The 18,102-nt window shown below is 49.8% G+C and overlaps 1 protein-coding gene across 11 annotated transcripts in view; it reads left to right on the forward strand.

Moving 5' to 3' along the window:
- LOC111840745 (neogenin-like) overlaps positions 1-18,102 on the forward strand; it is a 115,872-nt gene that overhangs the window by 55,944 nt on the left and 41,826 nt on the right. For 10 of the 11 annotated variants that reach the window (XM_072718024.1, XM_072718026.1, XM_072718017.1 and 7 more), the window contains exons 3-5: positions 4,390-4,665; positions 5,306-5,456; positions 12,357-12,493. In XM_072718024.1, coding sequence (XP_072574125.1) covers positions 4,390-4,665; positions 5,306-5,456; positions 12,357-12,493 — 564 coding nt within the window. Of the gene's footprint in view, positions 1-4,389; positions 4,666-5,305; positions 5,457-10,055; positions 10,699-12,356; positions 12,494-18,102 lie in introns of those variants that run through there. The other variant, XM_072718027.1, reaches the window with a different exon arrangement.

Consider the following 18,102-nt stretch of genomic DNA (forward strand, 5'->3'; position numbering starts at 1 on the left):
CCAGCTGGACAGATGAGCACCTACCCATAAGGATCCTGTAAGATTTAAGTGCTGCCTGCAGTGCAGGGGGGTCGGAAGCACTGCCCCAAGCCCAAACCCTGGATGGAGACCTCGGGAACAGGCTGTTCTGCATCTACACCTGTGTTTTTAATAACCGCTCACCCAGCGAGGCTTGTGAGGTGTGCTTTGGTCAGGAAGGTGTGTGTGTCACACACACACACACACACACCCCTTCACTGTAACATGGTAAACAGATAAACAGATGATGAGTGTCATGGCTGGCAAATATACATGTTCAACTGGGTGTCCTTTGGGAAGATTAATACAGCAATAGGAAATGTCCAAACGTGCAGAACTGGGGAACTAACTGACACTTTAAATGTGGGAATCTTTTTGAAGGTATTTTGGGTCCCTGCCATGGGCTGGTCCCCCCACCTTGCTAACACACCCCCTCTATACCCCATAAGAGCTTCTGTGTACTAAGGCCTATTCGCCCTGTATGCACTGATCCTCCATGCTGAGTGGACGTATTTATCCCAGGACTTGGGTGGCAGGGGTCCCGGGTGCTGGCATGCTGCTCAGTCCTTCACTGGCTGGGCCAGCAGCCTCCAAACCCCCGAGTCCGGCTTTCAGCTGGTTGCTGTGAATGTGTGGTCCAGTGCAATGCTGGTTGCTGTGAATGTGTGGTCCAGTTAGGGCTGCACGATTTATCGATTTAAAATCGAAATCACGATTTGAAACAACGCTATTATTAAGTCGCAAAAATCGCGATTTAGGATATACATTATACAGCACGTCGGACCTAGGGTTTAAAACTGCTGTGAGAATAGTTTTACAAATTCATGCCGTACGTGCTCCCTGTGTGACAGTCATTCTCACCAATCACAAGCGTCGTGCTTCTCGCGTGCAAGTCATGCTCACCAATCAGAAGTGGCCCAAGAAGGCAAACAGCAAACACGTGAAACCCAAGGAAAACGTTACAATCGCGGTGCGGAAAAATACTGATTCTGCTACTGAGCTATAAGTGAATTGCCTTCTTATTTCATGGTCCGAGATTGTTTCAGAAAGGTTCTATCATCAATAGAACCGGCGAGCTGCTTTTAAACACCAGCTGCAATATATTTAAGCATATCACACTTTTGGTTTTTATTAATAGGCAATAACATTAGTATCCAAAAAAGCCGTAAAACCCACAATACAGTCGTGTTTATGTCATGTTTTTTGTGCTTATTAAATGTAAGTGTTTCCAAAGATTAATCCCACAACAGTAATAAAATAAAAGTCTTACTTTAACATAAATACTAAAAGAATAGATCGCTTTAATCGCTATTACAGTTGGTTATGGGCACGTGGTCTTATTTAGAAAACATACAAAAAGAGACGCATATAATGTTTAATCATTCGTTTTGTATTTGTCCGAGTAACAAAGCAAAGGAATGATAAGCTGCATACTTCAGTCGAAAACTGCATTTTACTTCTCATTTAAAATAAAATGCAGGGTTGGCAACTTTGGTCAGCTGCATGGAGTGAGATTTTCTGTTCTCTGTTCTGACACACATTTACATGTAGCCTATGTAAGTTTTATTACCTTGTAGTCTGTAGGGTTTGCAAACTGCTGTAACGTTTTTGATGCAGCTAATTTTAAGTTCAGAATGGAATATAGATTTGCCGTAAGATTTCTTGCGTGAGAGTCTGAAAGAGTTTGCAACCATGAACACGTACATTTTTTGTTTCACCTGAATTGATTTGTATAGAAAATAACCGAATACAGTTGTTAAAAAGCGGAAACTTCGACCAACATGAAATCACCAATAAACGACTTCTATTTATTCAACATTTTATAAAATGCATACTACGTTTAAAAATTTCCAGCATTACGGTTTCAGGACAGAACAGCCACTCTTATGAACATTACGGTTTTTTGAGTGTTATTAGTGTTAATAAGAGCAGCTAACAACACAATAGCGCAAACAAAAGGGCTGCATACACCGAAGTAGTTCTTGTTTGTTCATTGGCGTGGGAAAAGGCGGTTCTAGTGTTATTAGGAAGGTAATAAGCGTTGCCTGCAAGATCGCTATTTTTCTTTTTGCTGCAGTTGTTTTCATTATTACTTTATTTAACTTGACACATCACATCTTTCAATTCTCATCCTTGCATTAGAATATAGACCAGTTAATACTGATGATATCTCATGCTGCGTCATATGTTTTGAAATTACTACTCACTGAATATTGAACTGAAGCTTGACATAAAAAAATTAATCGCAAATCAAATCGTAATCGCAATTTCTGTCGGAAAAATCGCGATTCGATATTTTCCCCAAGTCGTGCAGCCCTAGGTCCAGTGCAATGCTGGTTGCTGTGAATGTGTGGTCCAGTGCAATGCTGTCTTTCAGGCCAGACCCTCTTTACTGCCTGTGCTCTGAGCTTCGGCCCATGTGAGGTCTCCCCCCCCCCCCTGCCGGTCCCGGCCTCCGGCACCCCCATTAATCATTGGGAGAGGGAAAAAATGAAAATGTTGCTCTTGGACTTCCCCTCCCACGAAAGTGTGGGATGGGGGAGGGTTTAGTGTGGGGAAACACAATTCCTTGTGTGACTGAAATTCAAACTCATTTTCCAAAAGACTGAGCAGATCCACGGCTCACATCAGCCATGCGTCCCTGAAGCTCTACTGCATGGGGGCCTTTGACCCTCCATAGGAAGAGGGGGTGGGACAGCCTTTCCAAAATGGTTTTAACATTTATGTGAGCCTTTTCATAGCTGTGTGTGGGTGGGGGTTGGTGAGGAATTTTATAAGGAGATTAGAAAGGCAGCTTTCTCCAAGCTCCACTCAGTGAGCCCATGCAGGCCTTTGATCTACAGGCCTGCACTCCAGCATAATGCAGGCCGTGTTAGCAGGGCTCTGAGGGGCCGATACCATCCCGCTTGGGGCTGCAGCCCAGCGGGCTGGGGGCACTCATATCATCACTCTATCAGTTTCGTTAGGCGAGACCGACTTCCGGACCATATGATGGGGGGGAGGGGTTCTTACACTGAGCCGCAGGGACAGTGCCACTTTTTGGCCTTAAATGCATAACCTGTAGAAGAATCCTGTTTCCCGGGCGCGTTCCGGTTGCCAGGCGGCACGGAGGGTGAGAATCCCCCATCTGGTTAGCGATTAGCACGGCAGCACTTCGTGTGACACATATCAGCCTGTGTGCTGTGCAGAATGAGCAGCTTCCCCTGTCGGCTGTGTGCATATTGAGATTAACTGAAGTTCGCCATCTGTAATGCAGTTTGGAAGCGAGGAGGCGCAATGAAGCCTTTCCTGTAGCTTTTCCGTCTTTGACTGTGTTTCGTCAAACTTGCTGTTATTAATGTGAGTTTGTTTATATCAAGATCTGCTCCTCCATGCTTTGGCTGTGCTGCTTTTTGACTGTTTTTGTTCATGTCATTTTTCAATACAATAATCTTTACACAAATTATAGTAAATGTTATTAGTATTGATGGTATTTGTAGTTGTGCTGCTGGAGGTGCTTCCTCTTAATGTCCTGAGTGCTCTGGTCTTTTCTGGTGCAGTGGTTTGGTCATTTTAATATGAGCTTTTTCTGAAAAAAGTTACTTCTGTCCCCACCATTCTGATTACTGGCCCTGTGGAGAATATGAAATACAGGATGTGGGTCAGTGTTCTGACCCAGTGATCCATCAGCAGCTCTTCCCCTGTTTAATGACTTGGTTCCCCTGGCCTAGAACGAGCCCAGCGCCAGGAAAGCAGTGCGGCCAGCGAAAACATGTCGGTGTCGCCACCGTGACATGTCAGTGTCAAATGTTCTTTCGTTACATTACATTTACTTACTTAGCAAACACTCTCATCCAAAGTGAGGCACAGCTGAGCGAGCCAGGTCAGACAGGCCCTGGGGCATTTTGGGGTCTTTCTCAGGAGCCCAATGATGATATCACTCTGCCAGCCACAGGATTTGAACCAACGACCTTCCGTTCACAAGTCCTGACATGATTGTGAAGTGCTACGACTCATGTTTCATGCCAGCATTTTGGTTTTCAGTTGTAATTACAAACAGGGAGCTGTTTCTCATAGGAAATGTCAAAGTCCAGGCCCACAGAACACCCGAAGAGAACCATGCAGCATGCAGCAGCCTGCTAATTCTCCTTGGTGTCTATAGATACCTTGGTGTGGTCAATATACAGCAGAGAAATCAGTTTATGATTAGCTGACTCGTGTTGAATTTTCCAATGACCCAGATCATTTTGCTGTGGACAAAAATGTAAACGATATTACTCGGGTAGCTCAGCTCAGCCCGATTGCTGCGTGTTTATCGTGTAATGGCTTAGCATGTGGTGCAGCGGGAAGCCAGTTTCTCCAGTCAAAACGCTCTCTCCCTCTCTCCGGCAGCTCTTCCCAGGTTCTCCAGCCAGCCGGCACCATCTGTGGCGCACCAGGGTGACAGCGCAGTAATGAGCTGTGAGGGAAATCCGGACCTGGTTCCCTTTGTCCGCTGGGAGCGCAACAGGGAGCGTGTGGCCCTGGACGGGCGGCTGATCCAGCTCCCCAGCGGGGCACTGGTGGTCAGCAATGCCTCGCAGGCCGACGCCGGCCTCTACCGCTGCGTGGTGGAGAACGTGGGCCCGGCTAAGCTCAGCGAAGAGGCAGAGCTGCAGGTCCTTCCAGGTACTGCTCCGCTTTCTTCTGATTTAGGCCCATGGTGTCCCTGGGGGTGTCTGGGCACCTTCACACCAGCTCGTGGTTTAACTGGGTAACTTTTTGTTGTGTCATTGAAATGGATGCCAGGCTTTGAGCAGAACCCTGGCATCTGTGAAAATGGTTTTGACATATTGGTTCAATAATTCTAGAGTTAAGGAGCAACATATTTCCTGGAAGCGGAAGGCACACCCAGTTTATCTAGAGAGGTGCTCCCTGGGACTGTCATTTATGCTCGGCCAGAGGGAGGCGCTCCGTCTTATTTTTGTGGCTTCTTCATGAACAGGAAATAATCAGAGCTTAGTGTAAGAGCAGGATTTTATATTAATAAAAAATACACATTTTGCGCTCTTGGTGATGGCAAAGTCAGGATATAGATTTATTTTCCTGTGGTAATATAAATGTGTCATTTTTGTAGCGAGGCGACAACATCTTTGAGGTATTTGTGGTAATCGCTCCACGCCGAGACGCTGAAGTAGATCAGAGTAAACGGTGCTGGCCCGGCCCACCGGCCCCCCCCAGGACCAGAGAGCCCTTTAACTGGCTCTTTCTCAGCCGTATAAATCCTTCTGCACTCGGCTACATTTCTCGCTTTTCTTTCTGCCCGCAGAGACGGCAGCTGAGCGGAAGGTGGTGTTTCTGCGGCAGCCCCAGTCTGTCACCAGGAGCGTGGGGGACGGCGTGCTCCTGGCCTGCGTCGCCGTGGGATACCCCACGCCCTACGTGCGCTGGATGCTGGGAGAGCGGCCCATCGCAAATGGGTGAGAGCGGCGAGGGACCGGACACTCCTTCCTCTCGCCTGCGGGTGTCCCCAAACCCAACCCAACCCCCTCCCCCGTCCCAAAGCAGCCTCGGTTCTGTGTAATTATGCACAGGGGCTGCAGGGAGTAATAGGGTTGTACTGCAGATTAAATTTGCTTTGTTATATTAATTATTATGTTATATCATTATTTCGTCTGTTCAATGCCCTGAATCTCCATATCTCCTGGGCAAGAGTCTTTAGTAACTTTGTTAATTAAAGAAGGTGTGCTTCACTAATGTGGGTGGCCCCCACTTTAGCGGTGAGTAATTCTCTTGCACGCACAGCCCTCATTTCATGGCACGTCCTGCGGTAACGGTGACAGCGAGAGGCTCCGGCATACGCGGGCCACACGGCCACCCCCTGCGCTCCACAGGCCCCACCGAGCGGCGCTTCGCAGAGGAGGAGAGCGGTCCAGCCGTAATTAGAGTGATGATGAGGGGCAGATAGGGGAGGTCTGTAGGGAGGCGCTAATTAGCGGGGAGCGGCGGAAGCGAGCCGCTCGGAGCCGAAGACGCGGCCCAGGAAGCGCCCTCATGGACATGTGACGGGCATGGAGCGTGCTTCAGGGAGCTGCCCGCTTCCCGGGAATCCGCCACATGATCCTAGCAGGTGGCTTCCGGAGCTCGTGTTAAAGCACCAAAAAGGGACACGGGAGGGGGCGGATTGTCAGGTGGGTGGGGTGGCTTAGTCCTCGCTGTAGCAGTCTCCTGGCAGGAGTGAGCGGGGGCGCGTATGTGCTACTTGGGAAGCTTATGTTTGAAAGTCCATTTCAGTGGGAAGGGTGACATGTTGTCGTTTAATGTCAGGTGTTAGACGAGCCTGGGGATTGCCCGCCTGGACAGGCCAGTGTGGGCCGAGACCCACCTCAGTGCTCGACCTCCACCGCGCAGGTTCCATCATCTATGACGCCTCCTGCTCATCAAACCACGATTATGCTTTCATTTGTCTCCAGTTTTTAGTAAAAATATAATGAGTTCTGGCTGCCCTCCTCCTCCTCTTCCTCAGCATACCTCGACTCCGGGCTTGCTGGCCGTCCCACCCGGAGTGAGATTTGGGCGGCACATGTTGATCTCGGTTCCTGCGTGGGCAGATATTTCGGGGCTCTCGATTGCCTGAACATACTGACATGGCAGTGAAGGCAGGCAGCTGTGTGCCGTCACGTTTTAGGGCCTGTAACTCTGACATAGTGGTGCTGTTAAATCAGAGAGGCCTTGACATCAAACGACATGCTGCGGCTTCCCCTCAGAGGCTGCCAGCTGCATTATACCCCAGCATCTCGGCTGAAGGGGAGAGGAGGCTGTAACTAACATCTAGACTTTGGGCCTTTGTCCAGCAGGTTTTTGTTGGGCCTGCTTCGTCCCACAGCTTCGTGCTGGGCCTGCTTCGTCCCGCAGCTTTTTGCTGGGCCAGCTTTGTTCCGCAGCTTCGTGCTGGGCCTGCTTCGTCCCGCAGCTTCGTGCTGGGCCTGCTTCGTCCCGCAGCTTCGTGCTGGGCCTGCTTCGTCCCGCAGCTTTGTGCTGGGCCTGCTTCGTCCCCATTTGTAGTCTTACTGTGGCTTGGAACGCTACCCAGGCAGGGGACAGTGTGGCTGTGAACCAGATACTCCCTCTCCTCTGCTCTCATTGTCCCTTGGTGGTGGGGGGGCGGCGGCGGCAGCATCCCACTGGCCCCCAGCTCCTGACAGCTCTATCAGTGCCTGCAGTTGGAGCCATTTTCACTCCCCTGTGCAGTGTTTTGCTGTACTGCCTTTGAAGTGGCCGGATGCGCCTTTCCAGTGCATCACCTTGCTGTTGTCATGCTAACGTCTGACCTGCAGCGTGCCGAACTGTCCTCTGACTCCCCCACCCATCGGCCCCTTCCACACTCTGTCCCGCATCTTCCCCCCTCCGCCTGAGTGGGCACTGATTACAGCCCCCCTCCCCTGCTTCATGCCTCCTGTATACCACTCTCTCCCTGCTCCATTAATTTGGAGATTGGAATCGAAGTGGAGGTTCAGTATTTGAGCTTAGACAGGCCATTCCTTCTCCCCCTCCCCCATATACTCTTGATAAATGCAGTTTAAACAAGCTTGGATATCGGCCATTTGAAAAACACGGGTGGGAGATGGCAAATTTTTAAAATCCATTTAGTGAAATCCGTCAAAGCCCCTTATTGCACTTTCTGCAGTGGTCATGTTAACAAGATTAATGGTGAATTCCCGCCTTAGACGGCCTGCAGTTATTCCATGTAAAATTTCTGGTCTTTTTGTAAATTTGAGTTTCAAGCAGGAGTGAAGAATGCAGAATGGAAGTCGTTCATGGTGGAGAGGTGCAGGGGGGGTGGCTCAATCAGAGTCTCATCAGAGACCAGAACTGGGTTTTTTTCTGGGGTGGGATCCTTTAATTATCCATGCAGGGAGAGGAAGATATTAGATTTTCACCCTGAAGGAGCAGTCTGACAGCTATCTTGAGAGTGGGGGGGGGGGGTGCAGCCATGTGGGTATGCTGTGAAATGCTGTTTATAAACGTTAAGCAGTGTATTTCACTTGTTCCATCCAAACTATGAATAAAACATGGACTCCTTGCAGACAGGTGTATGCGCTGCTCAGGTGGGGGCTGGGGGGGGGGGGCGGGTACAGGCGGCCCTGGAAGGAGTGTTGGGGGCCAGACGCCGAGGACGGTGCCTCTTCCTGCTGCCTTGGCCCCAGAGAGCTGCCGACATCCTGTTTGGGGAGGCGGTATTAATGGCTAGCAGGTGGGCTTCCCATTGCCATGGAAACACTTTTATTTGTAAGCCCACTTTGTGGCCTGTCGCTGTCGACGTCCTAAACTGTCCGTTGATCTGGTGCTTAATTAAGTGAATCTTTGAGTGCTTAGGGTGGAGAAAACATGACTCATCTGTTTTTTTTCCGCTGGAGTGTAGGGGTTTGTGTGTGTGTGTGTGTGTGTGGGTTTGCATAGATCACATTTGAGGACCTAATTGTGTAACCTGAAATTTCCCTACTTTTGGGGAAATTTTTTGAGGTCCCCATTTGGATAACCTCAGTTTTATAAAAATCTATGAATGCAATCAAAAAAGTAAAAATGACAAAAGTCTTTGGTTGGTTACTTATGGTTAAGGTTAGGGATGGGTAGGGGTTAAGGGTGTCGTGATTGGGATTAGGGTTTTTCCCATATAAATGAATGAACGGTCCCCATTTAGATAGGAAGACCAACTTGTGTGTGTGTGTCTGTGTGCTGCATGCATGTATGTGTACGCCTGTGTGTGTGTGTGCCTGCCCGCTCTGTACGGCCTGCCCGCTCTGTACGGCCTGCCCGCTCTGTACGGCCTGCCCACTCTGTACGGCCTACCTGTTCCGTTCCTTCCGGGTCCACTTGATGTATAGTGTACATGTGTGCATGACTGATGTTGTGTCTGTGTTCCGTGCTTGAGAACACTAACAATCACACTATGCGTACTGTGCGTGAGTCCAAATTTCCCCAAGTAATACTGAAATATTTATAAAACAAAAAAGAGATGGAATTATCCAAAATAAACTATTGCCAAAAGTGGTGCCATGAGATGCCAGCAGACAAAGCCGTGCCGACAAGCGTGATGTGATAACGATGCTGAAACAATAAGTGATGTGGGAGCAAGCTGTCTACGAAGGGCAGCCGCCTGCATCAGCACCCAGGACGCTACGGGCCTTGCTCACAGAGCCGCAGATGTGCCAAGGGCCGGGCTCGAACCGGCGACCTTCCGAGCACAGGGACAGAGCCTTAGCCCACTGAGCCGTATGCTGTGTATATTGGATATTTGATATTAACCATTGAATTAACTGAACCACGAAATAAAATAGAAAATAAAAGATGTGTACAAGTATGTATCGGCTTTTTGACAGGGGCACAGTGAGTCCTCATACGTTTTTCTGCCACCTCTGTTCTCTCCTCCCATCTATAGTTCGTAAGCAGTCTGTGCTGATTTATTATGCTTTTTCATGAAAACCAGCTGCTGGATCTGGTTATTGGTGACCTGACAAGCACTTCGCGTTTGAGGCAGAGCAGCACTGAGTTCTCATGTTACTCCTGGATGTTTTTGGACACGGGCGTGATTCCACGGAGGAATGCTTCGGCGAGCAGATACTCCAGTGACTTTCGGGAGAGCAGAGCGTGCTGGCCGATGTTTCTGCATCGGTGTGTGGTCTGGGGATTCATGGAGTCGAGCATTTATGTGAATGACCACCTTAGAAATTGAAGGTAACTAAGTGGATGGCCAGCAATGAGAGACTAACTCAACCAGCCTAAGGATGAGAATGGCAGAAGATGCAGTCAAAGGCAAGACTTCGAAATGCTTTCTGAGTGGTTCTGGGAGTTGCCATTGTGAATAATGCTGAAGCTCTCCCAGCTGACTTCATTGGAATTGATTTGCAGATGCTTATATCCCCTGCGACAGCTTACAGTTTTAAACATTTCACCAACTTAGGGTGAAAAGTTTCCCTGTTTATTTTATCAGGCAGTTTAATGGTAACGTACCATTCGCCAAGGGTGATTTCAGATTACTGGGCAAATCGTTTCAGGATATATGCAGGGTCTTGAACTGATGACCTCAAAATTGACTTTGTTGCCAGGTGCACGTTGTGCTTTATTGCATTTACATTTACATTTACGGCGTTTGGCAGACGCCCTTAGCCAGAGCGACTTACATAAGTGCTTCGAAGTCCCATCAGTGAAAACACTCTCATAGTGGTTCAGTAGAACCTGGCTAAGAATACTATCAGTCTAAAAATACTCTGTTGGCAAATAATGCAGTATAATCCTGGAAGTGCTAAGCCAGGTTTGTATATTACCGCGGTGACATGGAAGCAGCTTTTGAGGTGTGACGTCGTCGTTGCAAACAGCCAGACTGTCCTTGTTGTATGTTTGCAGCCCCGGATGAAGCAGGTGCACTTGTATCTGTGCTGGACTGGGCTCACCGTTGGTTCTATGCTGCTAGATCTGATCTGATCCTATATCAGAGAGGCCACTATGGTGCTGGTACCAGTCAGATCCAGGCCGTGGTCATCATGGATATCGCAGACCTTTCTGCTCTAAAGTGGGAGTTAATTTAGACCAGAGGATTAACCAAGGCGATGTTCTCCAGTCCCGTAGTTCCGTAGTCGTGTGACGCACACCAAATGGTGTAAACGTCTCACCCCTGCCTCAGCTCTGCTGGGGATGGATCCTCGACAGCCTGTAAATCCGGAGGTAATTAGCCCCGCCTGCTCCTTTGTTTAATGCGGTTTCTAATCTGTTCATTCTCACCTGTTTCCGTTGCAGGAGAGATAATGAGTTTTGCAGTCTTGCTTTCCAGTTATCTTCAAATGAATGATGTAGGCGGTTGATAATCCCCTCACATGGTGCTGTTGTGTGGTTCTGTTTGTTTAGGGTTCTCTTGATTGGGTTCATTGACATGTTTTGGTCTTTGGGCCAGTCGTGCCGTGGGGACGTTTTCTGGCTGAATTTAACATACGTTTCTAGACTTAGCAGGATCTGCTCCAGAATCAGCCGGAATAGCTGCCATTGGTCTGGGCCAGATGGTGAACAGAATCATGTGACACTGGGATGGAAGGGGGGGTAATTTGAGTATAGTAGTCGAAGTAGGGTTATAAAATGATGGGGAAGAAGGAAAACAGATGACAGCTATTTAAGCATCAGCATGGGGGGGGGGGCACAAAACACAGAGGGGGTGGATATCCGGAGGCCATGAGGGAAAACTGCTGGCAGTAAGGTGGCCCTCCCCTGTCGGTAGGAGCAAAGACAAGTTAAAGCAGTGGATCAGCCCCCCGCCCCCCTGGTGTGACCTTTGTAAACGTGCAGAAATAGAGGTGATAGCACAATGTGAAATCGTTTTTATAATAACTGCCATATTAATGCCTGAGGCCAATTTTAAAGCATATAAGCGGAATTGAGGGGGGATATAAAGTCTATGAAGTGTGAAGCTCTGTTTGCTCTTTGCGCAGCCTGCCGGTTCCTGAAGCGGTTCTGTTTACCGGCGGCGAGGTGCTGGGGGACAAGTTTGTTTTAGGTATGGTGAGGTCAGCGGGGCGATGTTCCCGTCTGTCACCAAACGGCCCATGCGGGGGGGGTTCCGACCTCGGTCCCGAGCCGCCGAAATCCGTCCTGATCAGGCACAGCTGGCTCAGGTGAAGGTGGGGCGGGGGGGCAGGGGGGGCATGCAGAGGGGACTCTTTCTGGCTCTAGGGGTCAGTTTGCCTCCGTGTTACAGTGGAACCGCCGCGCATGTTTGTCTATGATGTGGTTTGTCTTAGGTAGGGTTACATTCCTGTTGCAGCCTTTTACTGATCATACAGCTGAGTGTTTTAGTGAAGGCCGTGCAGGTGCGGTTTGTTACGTAACGCAGTGCTTTGGGTTTGTGGGTTATGGTTCCTCTGTGTGCCCTCGCACCCGGAGCATGTTGCTGAAATGGGCCAAACACGGGGGCTGCTGCATGTCCAACCTGCATGGGGGGTTCACCCAGCTGGCTTCCACATCTGTCATCTGTCCTCCTTCCTTTCCCTCCTCTTCATTTTTCTCTTCCTCTTCTTTCTTCTTCCCTAGCCTCCTCCTCTCTGCTGCTGCATTTCCTCACCCAGACTCCATCATTCCAATAGATTCAATCTTCCTTTACTGGAAATAAGCCCTTTTTTCAGCAATCTATACACAGTAAATGGCTCAGATTAATTCTGTTCTGTGGTGCCATTCTCTGCAGTGAGCACTTAACATCAGGCAATAGACCATAAATACCACTGACCCATCGTAAGAGACCTTCTCAGAGTTCAGCAGATGCTGTTTTATATCCGCAGTGTCCCTGAGCGTGGCGACAGCCTGTATGGGAGGTGTTAAGGTGCTTTTCTCTGTCACAGAGAGGAGCGGTTTGAAGTGGTGGGCGGGAGCAGTCTGCAGATCTCCAACCTGACGGAAGGCGACGCGGGGATGTACACCTGCCTGGCAGACAACGGCAACGAGACCATCCAGGCGCAGGCCGAACTCACCATCCAAGGTTTGATGGCTTTTTCACCAACCTCCACCTCTGAGAGGTGGTGCTGCAGGTTAATGCTGTGCTTGGTGAGGTCCGCCCCACCATAGACGGCAAATTCTCTGACGCTTATTCTGCCAGCAATAAGTTTTATTTGCATTTTAAAATTACTTTCAGAAATCGCACTGTAATAATCATGTTTAAATATAATTTTTGCAGGTTTGTTTGTAAGGCATTAATTCCATCGTACTCCGCCATTCAAATTTTCTAAAAGCTTTAGTAATGGTTCGACCCACCCAGCCCAGGATGATCCGTAATGCAACGTCCCAAACCGTGTCTGCTGTTCACAAGCCGAGGTCCTGTCACCCTGCTGTCCTGGGGGCTGCGTTCGCTTGTCACCCTGCTGTCCTGGGGGGCTGCGTTCGCTTGTCATTGTTCCAGCTGATCTAGCCCTGGGGCGTGAAGGCGCCAGGGTCGGGCTCCGAGGCCGCCGGTGTCGGCTTTCTGCCCGTATCCCGTGGCACATTCGGCGTGACGGTGCGATGGAAAGCAGTGCTGCTGAGTAACAGGCCCCGGCTCCGCGTGGCAACCTGTCACCCGAACCGACACGGCAGCGGAAATAGTGTCTGATGAAAATATCTTCTGTAATGTTTTCTGACATCGCATCGATATTTTTGCAGGTGAAATGGAGAGAGCCCAGAATTTAAAGGGTTTTTTTTTTTAGTTCTCTTTCCCAAAGTCATATTTTCATCTTTAAAACATTCCTTTTCTCTGCTCTCTGCTGATAGGCGTCGGGTCACGCTCTGAGAGTCGTATCGATTGGATGAAGTGTTAAGGTTTCCTCTGTGAGCGGAAACATCGCTCTGATCTGATAACTAAACTATTTAAGGAGAAGAATGCCCCTCAGTGTCCCCCTCCCCCCAGCACTCACTGCTTACAGTCTTTAGCCTGGAACCACAAAAATCTCCTACAGCCCATTAAAAGTCCAGAGTCTCATCTAAGACATTTTACAGCAGTGATGGAAATAAGTAAAAGTAGCTTTGTTAGCCCCGCACGTCAAGCTGCTTTGTTTGTATTGGAAGACAGATCTGCTTAACGTCATGGAGAAATGAAATTGCTGTTCCCAGAACTGCTCATTCGGGTCCAGGTTGTGGTTGTACTGGGAGAGGCGTCCAGAGGCTGGGCTCATGCTGGGCGGAGCGGCAGACCATGTGACCTTACATGCAGCGATGCTGAAGGCTGCTTTTTGCTTGGCGCAGTGCCAAACCATCCGTGATCCTGCATCGTCTTACTGCAGGCAACTGTGCACTTTGATGCCAGGCCTGGGGTGGCGCTGTAGAGCAAAGCTGCTATTAAAAGGCACGTTTGTGATGTTTGGAATCGATGTTATAAGAATAAATAAAAATTGTACTAAATGTAACTGTGCACTATGTACTTACAGTATGCAAGGCAGGGTTAAAATTAAGCAAAAACATTTCCATAATTTAAAATGATACGGGAAAAAAATTAACAAGAACCAACAAATTAAACGTCAAATACTTACTGTTGCCATTGTAAAATATTTTTTGGAGAAAAGGTGTTTGTATACAATCTTTGGTTCAACTACTTTTTCACTTCCTGTTACTTTTCCCCTGGCCAATGAACGATCGCTCTTTGTCTGGCATCACTGAGCTGCAGCACGCCGGGACCCGATGTCCAAGGTTGACCCCATGAAGAAAATCACATCACAGTCACTGCGCATACTGTCACGCTGCTGCATCCTGCCTGTCTTCAGCCTCTGTGGGGCGCTGTAGTTCAGCACACTGGTGCTGTGTACCCTGACAGCTCTGTGCCCTGCCTGTCTTCAGCCTCTGTGGGGCGCTGTAGTCCCGTTCTGCACACTGCCGGATGTTGGTTGTTAGCGTGCCTACCTGCTTCAGCCTCGCATGGCCCTGCACCCGGATGCTCGTATTCCCGGACAGCGCCCCCTGGCTGCAGCTGTTCCCTTTCATCCAATAGCCAACACAAGTTGCCTCCATACTGTATTGCTCTTGAACATGGAGGAGGGAGGTTTTTCCATTTCAGATCCAGTTAATAGAGAAAAGCTGCTCCATCCATCCATCCATTTTCCAACGGGGGGGTCCAGAGCCTAACCCAGAAGCAATGGGCACAAGGCAGGGAACAACCCTGGACAGGGGGACAGCCCATTGCAGGGCACACTCACACACCTATGGGCAATTTAGTAACTCCAATTAGCCTCAGCATGTCTTCAGACTGTGGGGGGAAACCGGAGTACCCGGAGGAAACCCCACGACGACACGGGGAGAACATGCAAACTCCACACACATGTGACCCAGGCAGAGACTCGAACCCAGGTCCCAGAGGTGCGCGGCAACAGTGCTAGCCACTGCACCACCATGCTGCGCTGTGAAGTCCAGCTCTTTTTAATGGCAGATCCCCCTCCGAGAGCCCTGTGCTGGGCTACCGGGCTCCATCCGCCTGTGATGTCTTCTGCCCCCCCAGAATCCGCGGGACTCAGGCAAAGGGAACACCTCAGTTTCTGTGTCTGCGAGCCTCTGCCGTGCCGGTCGCAATATAAATCACCGGATCCAGGATCTGCAGTGTAATGAAACCGAGATTGCAGCTGTGTTCTGTGATGAAAATTAATTAGAAATGTGCCCCCCAGGCGCCCCCCGCGCGCGCTCTTCCCCTCCAGTAAGCTGATTCACAGTGGGACGCCTGCCCAGACAGGTGTCCTGCATGCCCAGTCCTCTGGGCTGTTCTTGTTTACACGCAGGAAGCCCCCAGCAGGCCCCCCCCCCGCCGGCCCCCAGAGGATTCACCTGCAGTGCCTGGACCTCGCCGTAAGCTGTGCTGCCATCTCTGTCTAATTATGAGTGTCAGAGGCTCACAGGTGCCTTTACTAACCGTGAAAAGCACAGAGTGCCCCCGTGACGCCACCTGACGTTCCCTCTGCTCTGCGCATCATAAAAACCAAGTGGAGAGAGCAACCCCAGCCCCACCTCACTTCCTCCCTCTACCCTCCGTTGCACGTCACATGACAGGAAGAGGAATTAGGGAGGTGGCGCTCCATGCAACCAGCAGCCCCAACGGTAGCTGTCACCTTAGCGGTAATGGCCTTCCACAAACAAGCCCTATTTAATCTCCATGGAAACCGCAGCCCTTGAGTGCGGAGAATGTCAAGGGGCCGATGGCAAAGGCAGCGCAGTAAACAAGCCGAGTGCCCGCGCCAGCTTCCCAGGAGCAACATCAGTACCATGTATGTAATCTGGTTTATTTTTGAATAGTGCCCTTTTCAAATCGGATGCTCCATTGTTCACTATAGCGCCGCATAAATGTATCAAGCGATAATGCATTTCACTGGGCTGTGTGGCCATCACTCTCTTATACGCTGTATTAGTGCTAATTTAACTGGCTTCTGACGTTCTGACAAATTGGTGTGTATCCGAAGGAGCAGAGCACACTGACAGGGGGTCTCTGGTGCATTGTGGGAGATGCAGAGGATCCAGAGAAGTGTGTAATTGCCAAAATGGGAAATACCCAGCACCATGTTCCTCGCTGGCAGATTTCACGCAGTCCTGCTCTTTATAATAAGGTTTGGCCGTTCGTTTTGTCCTCCTGAAATGAATCAGCGGGTGTGACCCGTGTGACAAAAGGATGGAAGATGGCGATAGGTGCGGTCGCTTGCTTCTTCTCCAGGCGCGTTGAGCAGGCGGCCAGGAATCGGGCCGCCTCTCCGTCACTTATGGCCAGCTGTCTTGCCCCATCGGCTTTCCTTCCCAATCTTCCCGTTGGCTTCCCACACTCAGATCCGTCTGGCTTGTTCTGCTAGTTGCATTTCAGAGCAGAAAAGCAGTATATCTGTACTTTGTCCTTCTTGATTTTCAGCTTGTGCATCACAAAAACCCCAGAGACACTCCTCCAAGGATCAACATTGTACCCCTCCCGGCACGCCCTGCCCACATTGTGCCCTGCCCGGCACCCCCTGCCCACATTGTATCCCGCCCAGCAGTCTGTGAATATGGGCGTATTTATCTTCCATATTTCCTCAATGTCATGTTTTAGGTCAAAGTGGGTTGTTTTAAGGGTCTGACTGTGTAATATAATACCACATATGTGCTGTACTTTTCTTATTTTCTTATAGACACAAGGCAAACTGTTGCACAGTGTCAGTACTTGTCATCGCTCAGGCCTTTTGACTCTAGGTGTGCTTCTGTGGAATGCTGCTCAAAGATGCAAGGCTGCTCTGTTATCGGTCTGAGGAAACGACCTCAGCTGCTCTTGTATGTTGGATATTTTCCTGCATTGTCTAACAAACTTTGCTGGTCCATGAAGGATGGACATCTGCCTATGGCCTTGTTATAAGAAGGAGGAGATTCGTTCGTTGCTTCTCACCCAGGAGGAACATTAAAGGCAGAAGATCAGGCCTGCGGAGGTGCCGGTGTGTCGTCCGGCCCTGGATGGTAAACAGATGCAGCTGAGGTGGATGATTTGCGATGGTGGCGTCGGCGCTGCCTGCAGCCGGGCCGGGCTTTGAGGGTGAATGGTGTAGATGTCGGTCTCATGTTGGGGTGGATGTGCTGCCAAGGGCAGAACCTTCCAGGTCCTCATCTGGGGCTAAAGCCCAGTATCCAATAAACTTGATTCAGTTCAGCTCTGCTAGACAATATAACATTTCTGTGAGCCTAACGAGGTCTCAGATGTTTTCTTTGAAAGGATGAGATGGAAAGAGAGAGAAGCAGATGCAGGTTGTAGAAGGAGGACGTTTGAAGGTTTTATTTGCCTTGTCCAGAAAGCCTTTATAGAAGGTGCAGGGTTGGGTGTGTGTGCAGCTGTCAGCCCGTTCCCTCCCTCCGGGTTTGACAGCCGCCGTCGGCCCGTGACTCTCAGTGGGTCGAGCCATTAGCAGAGACACGTTTTCACGTTGTGAGCCTTGGTACTAGGATGGACGGCCACATGGCATCCATTTCCGAGCGGAGCAGGACGTCCATCTGCCGCTCCCCCACCCCCGCTCAGCTTTCCTGGAGCGTCTTTGTGCCTGTAGTCAGTCTCCAAAAAGACCGCAAGGCCGGGGACTTCGTGAAACACTGCGGCCCAAGTCACCCCCCAGCGAGCTTAATCGGTGCCTCGTGACGAGTGTCATTTCAGCAAACAGTCCTCAGAAGACCACAGGTAACGATTTGAGGAATAAATCCTCGGCTTTAGGTCTGCCTTGCACGGCCTTTCCTTTGTCTAACCAGGGCCTGGGTAGGCCGACGCTGGGTAAGGAGTCCGGGGCCCCAAGTCCTGGCAGCTCTGCCCCCCCTGTGTCAACTCTGACCCTGAGGGGTCCACCTGATTGTGATGGGGTGTCATACAGCACCTTGATCGATACTTAGCAGAAATTGCTGTTGTTTTATGTATTGAGCTGGATCCAGGTTTGCATGCCGCATCATTCCGCATGCTTCTGAGGACTAAGAGGACAGAGTGAGTGTAAATCTGCTTCAGATCCAAACAGAGGCTGTTTGCAGGCTGCCTAATCTGAGGGGCCACGATGAATATTGATTATATATTGATCAATTTTCTGTTTAGGGCCTAATGACACACATAGATTTTTTTCCTGAGCTTGTCTTCCCATCCAGATTCATTTATTT

The sequence above is a fragment of the Paramormyrops kingsleyae genome, chromosome 11, assembly GCF_048594095.1.
Source record: "Paramormyrops kingsleyae isolate MSU_618 chromosome 11, PKINGS_0.4, whole genome shotgun sequence".
In the NCBI taxonomy this organism is placed as follows: domain Eukaryota; kingdom Metazoa; phylum Chordata; class Actinopteri; order Osteoglossiformes; family Mormyridae; genus Paramormyrops; species Paramormyrops kingsleyae.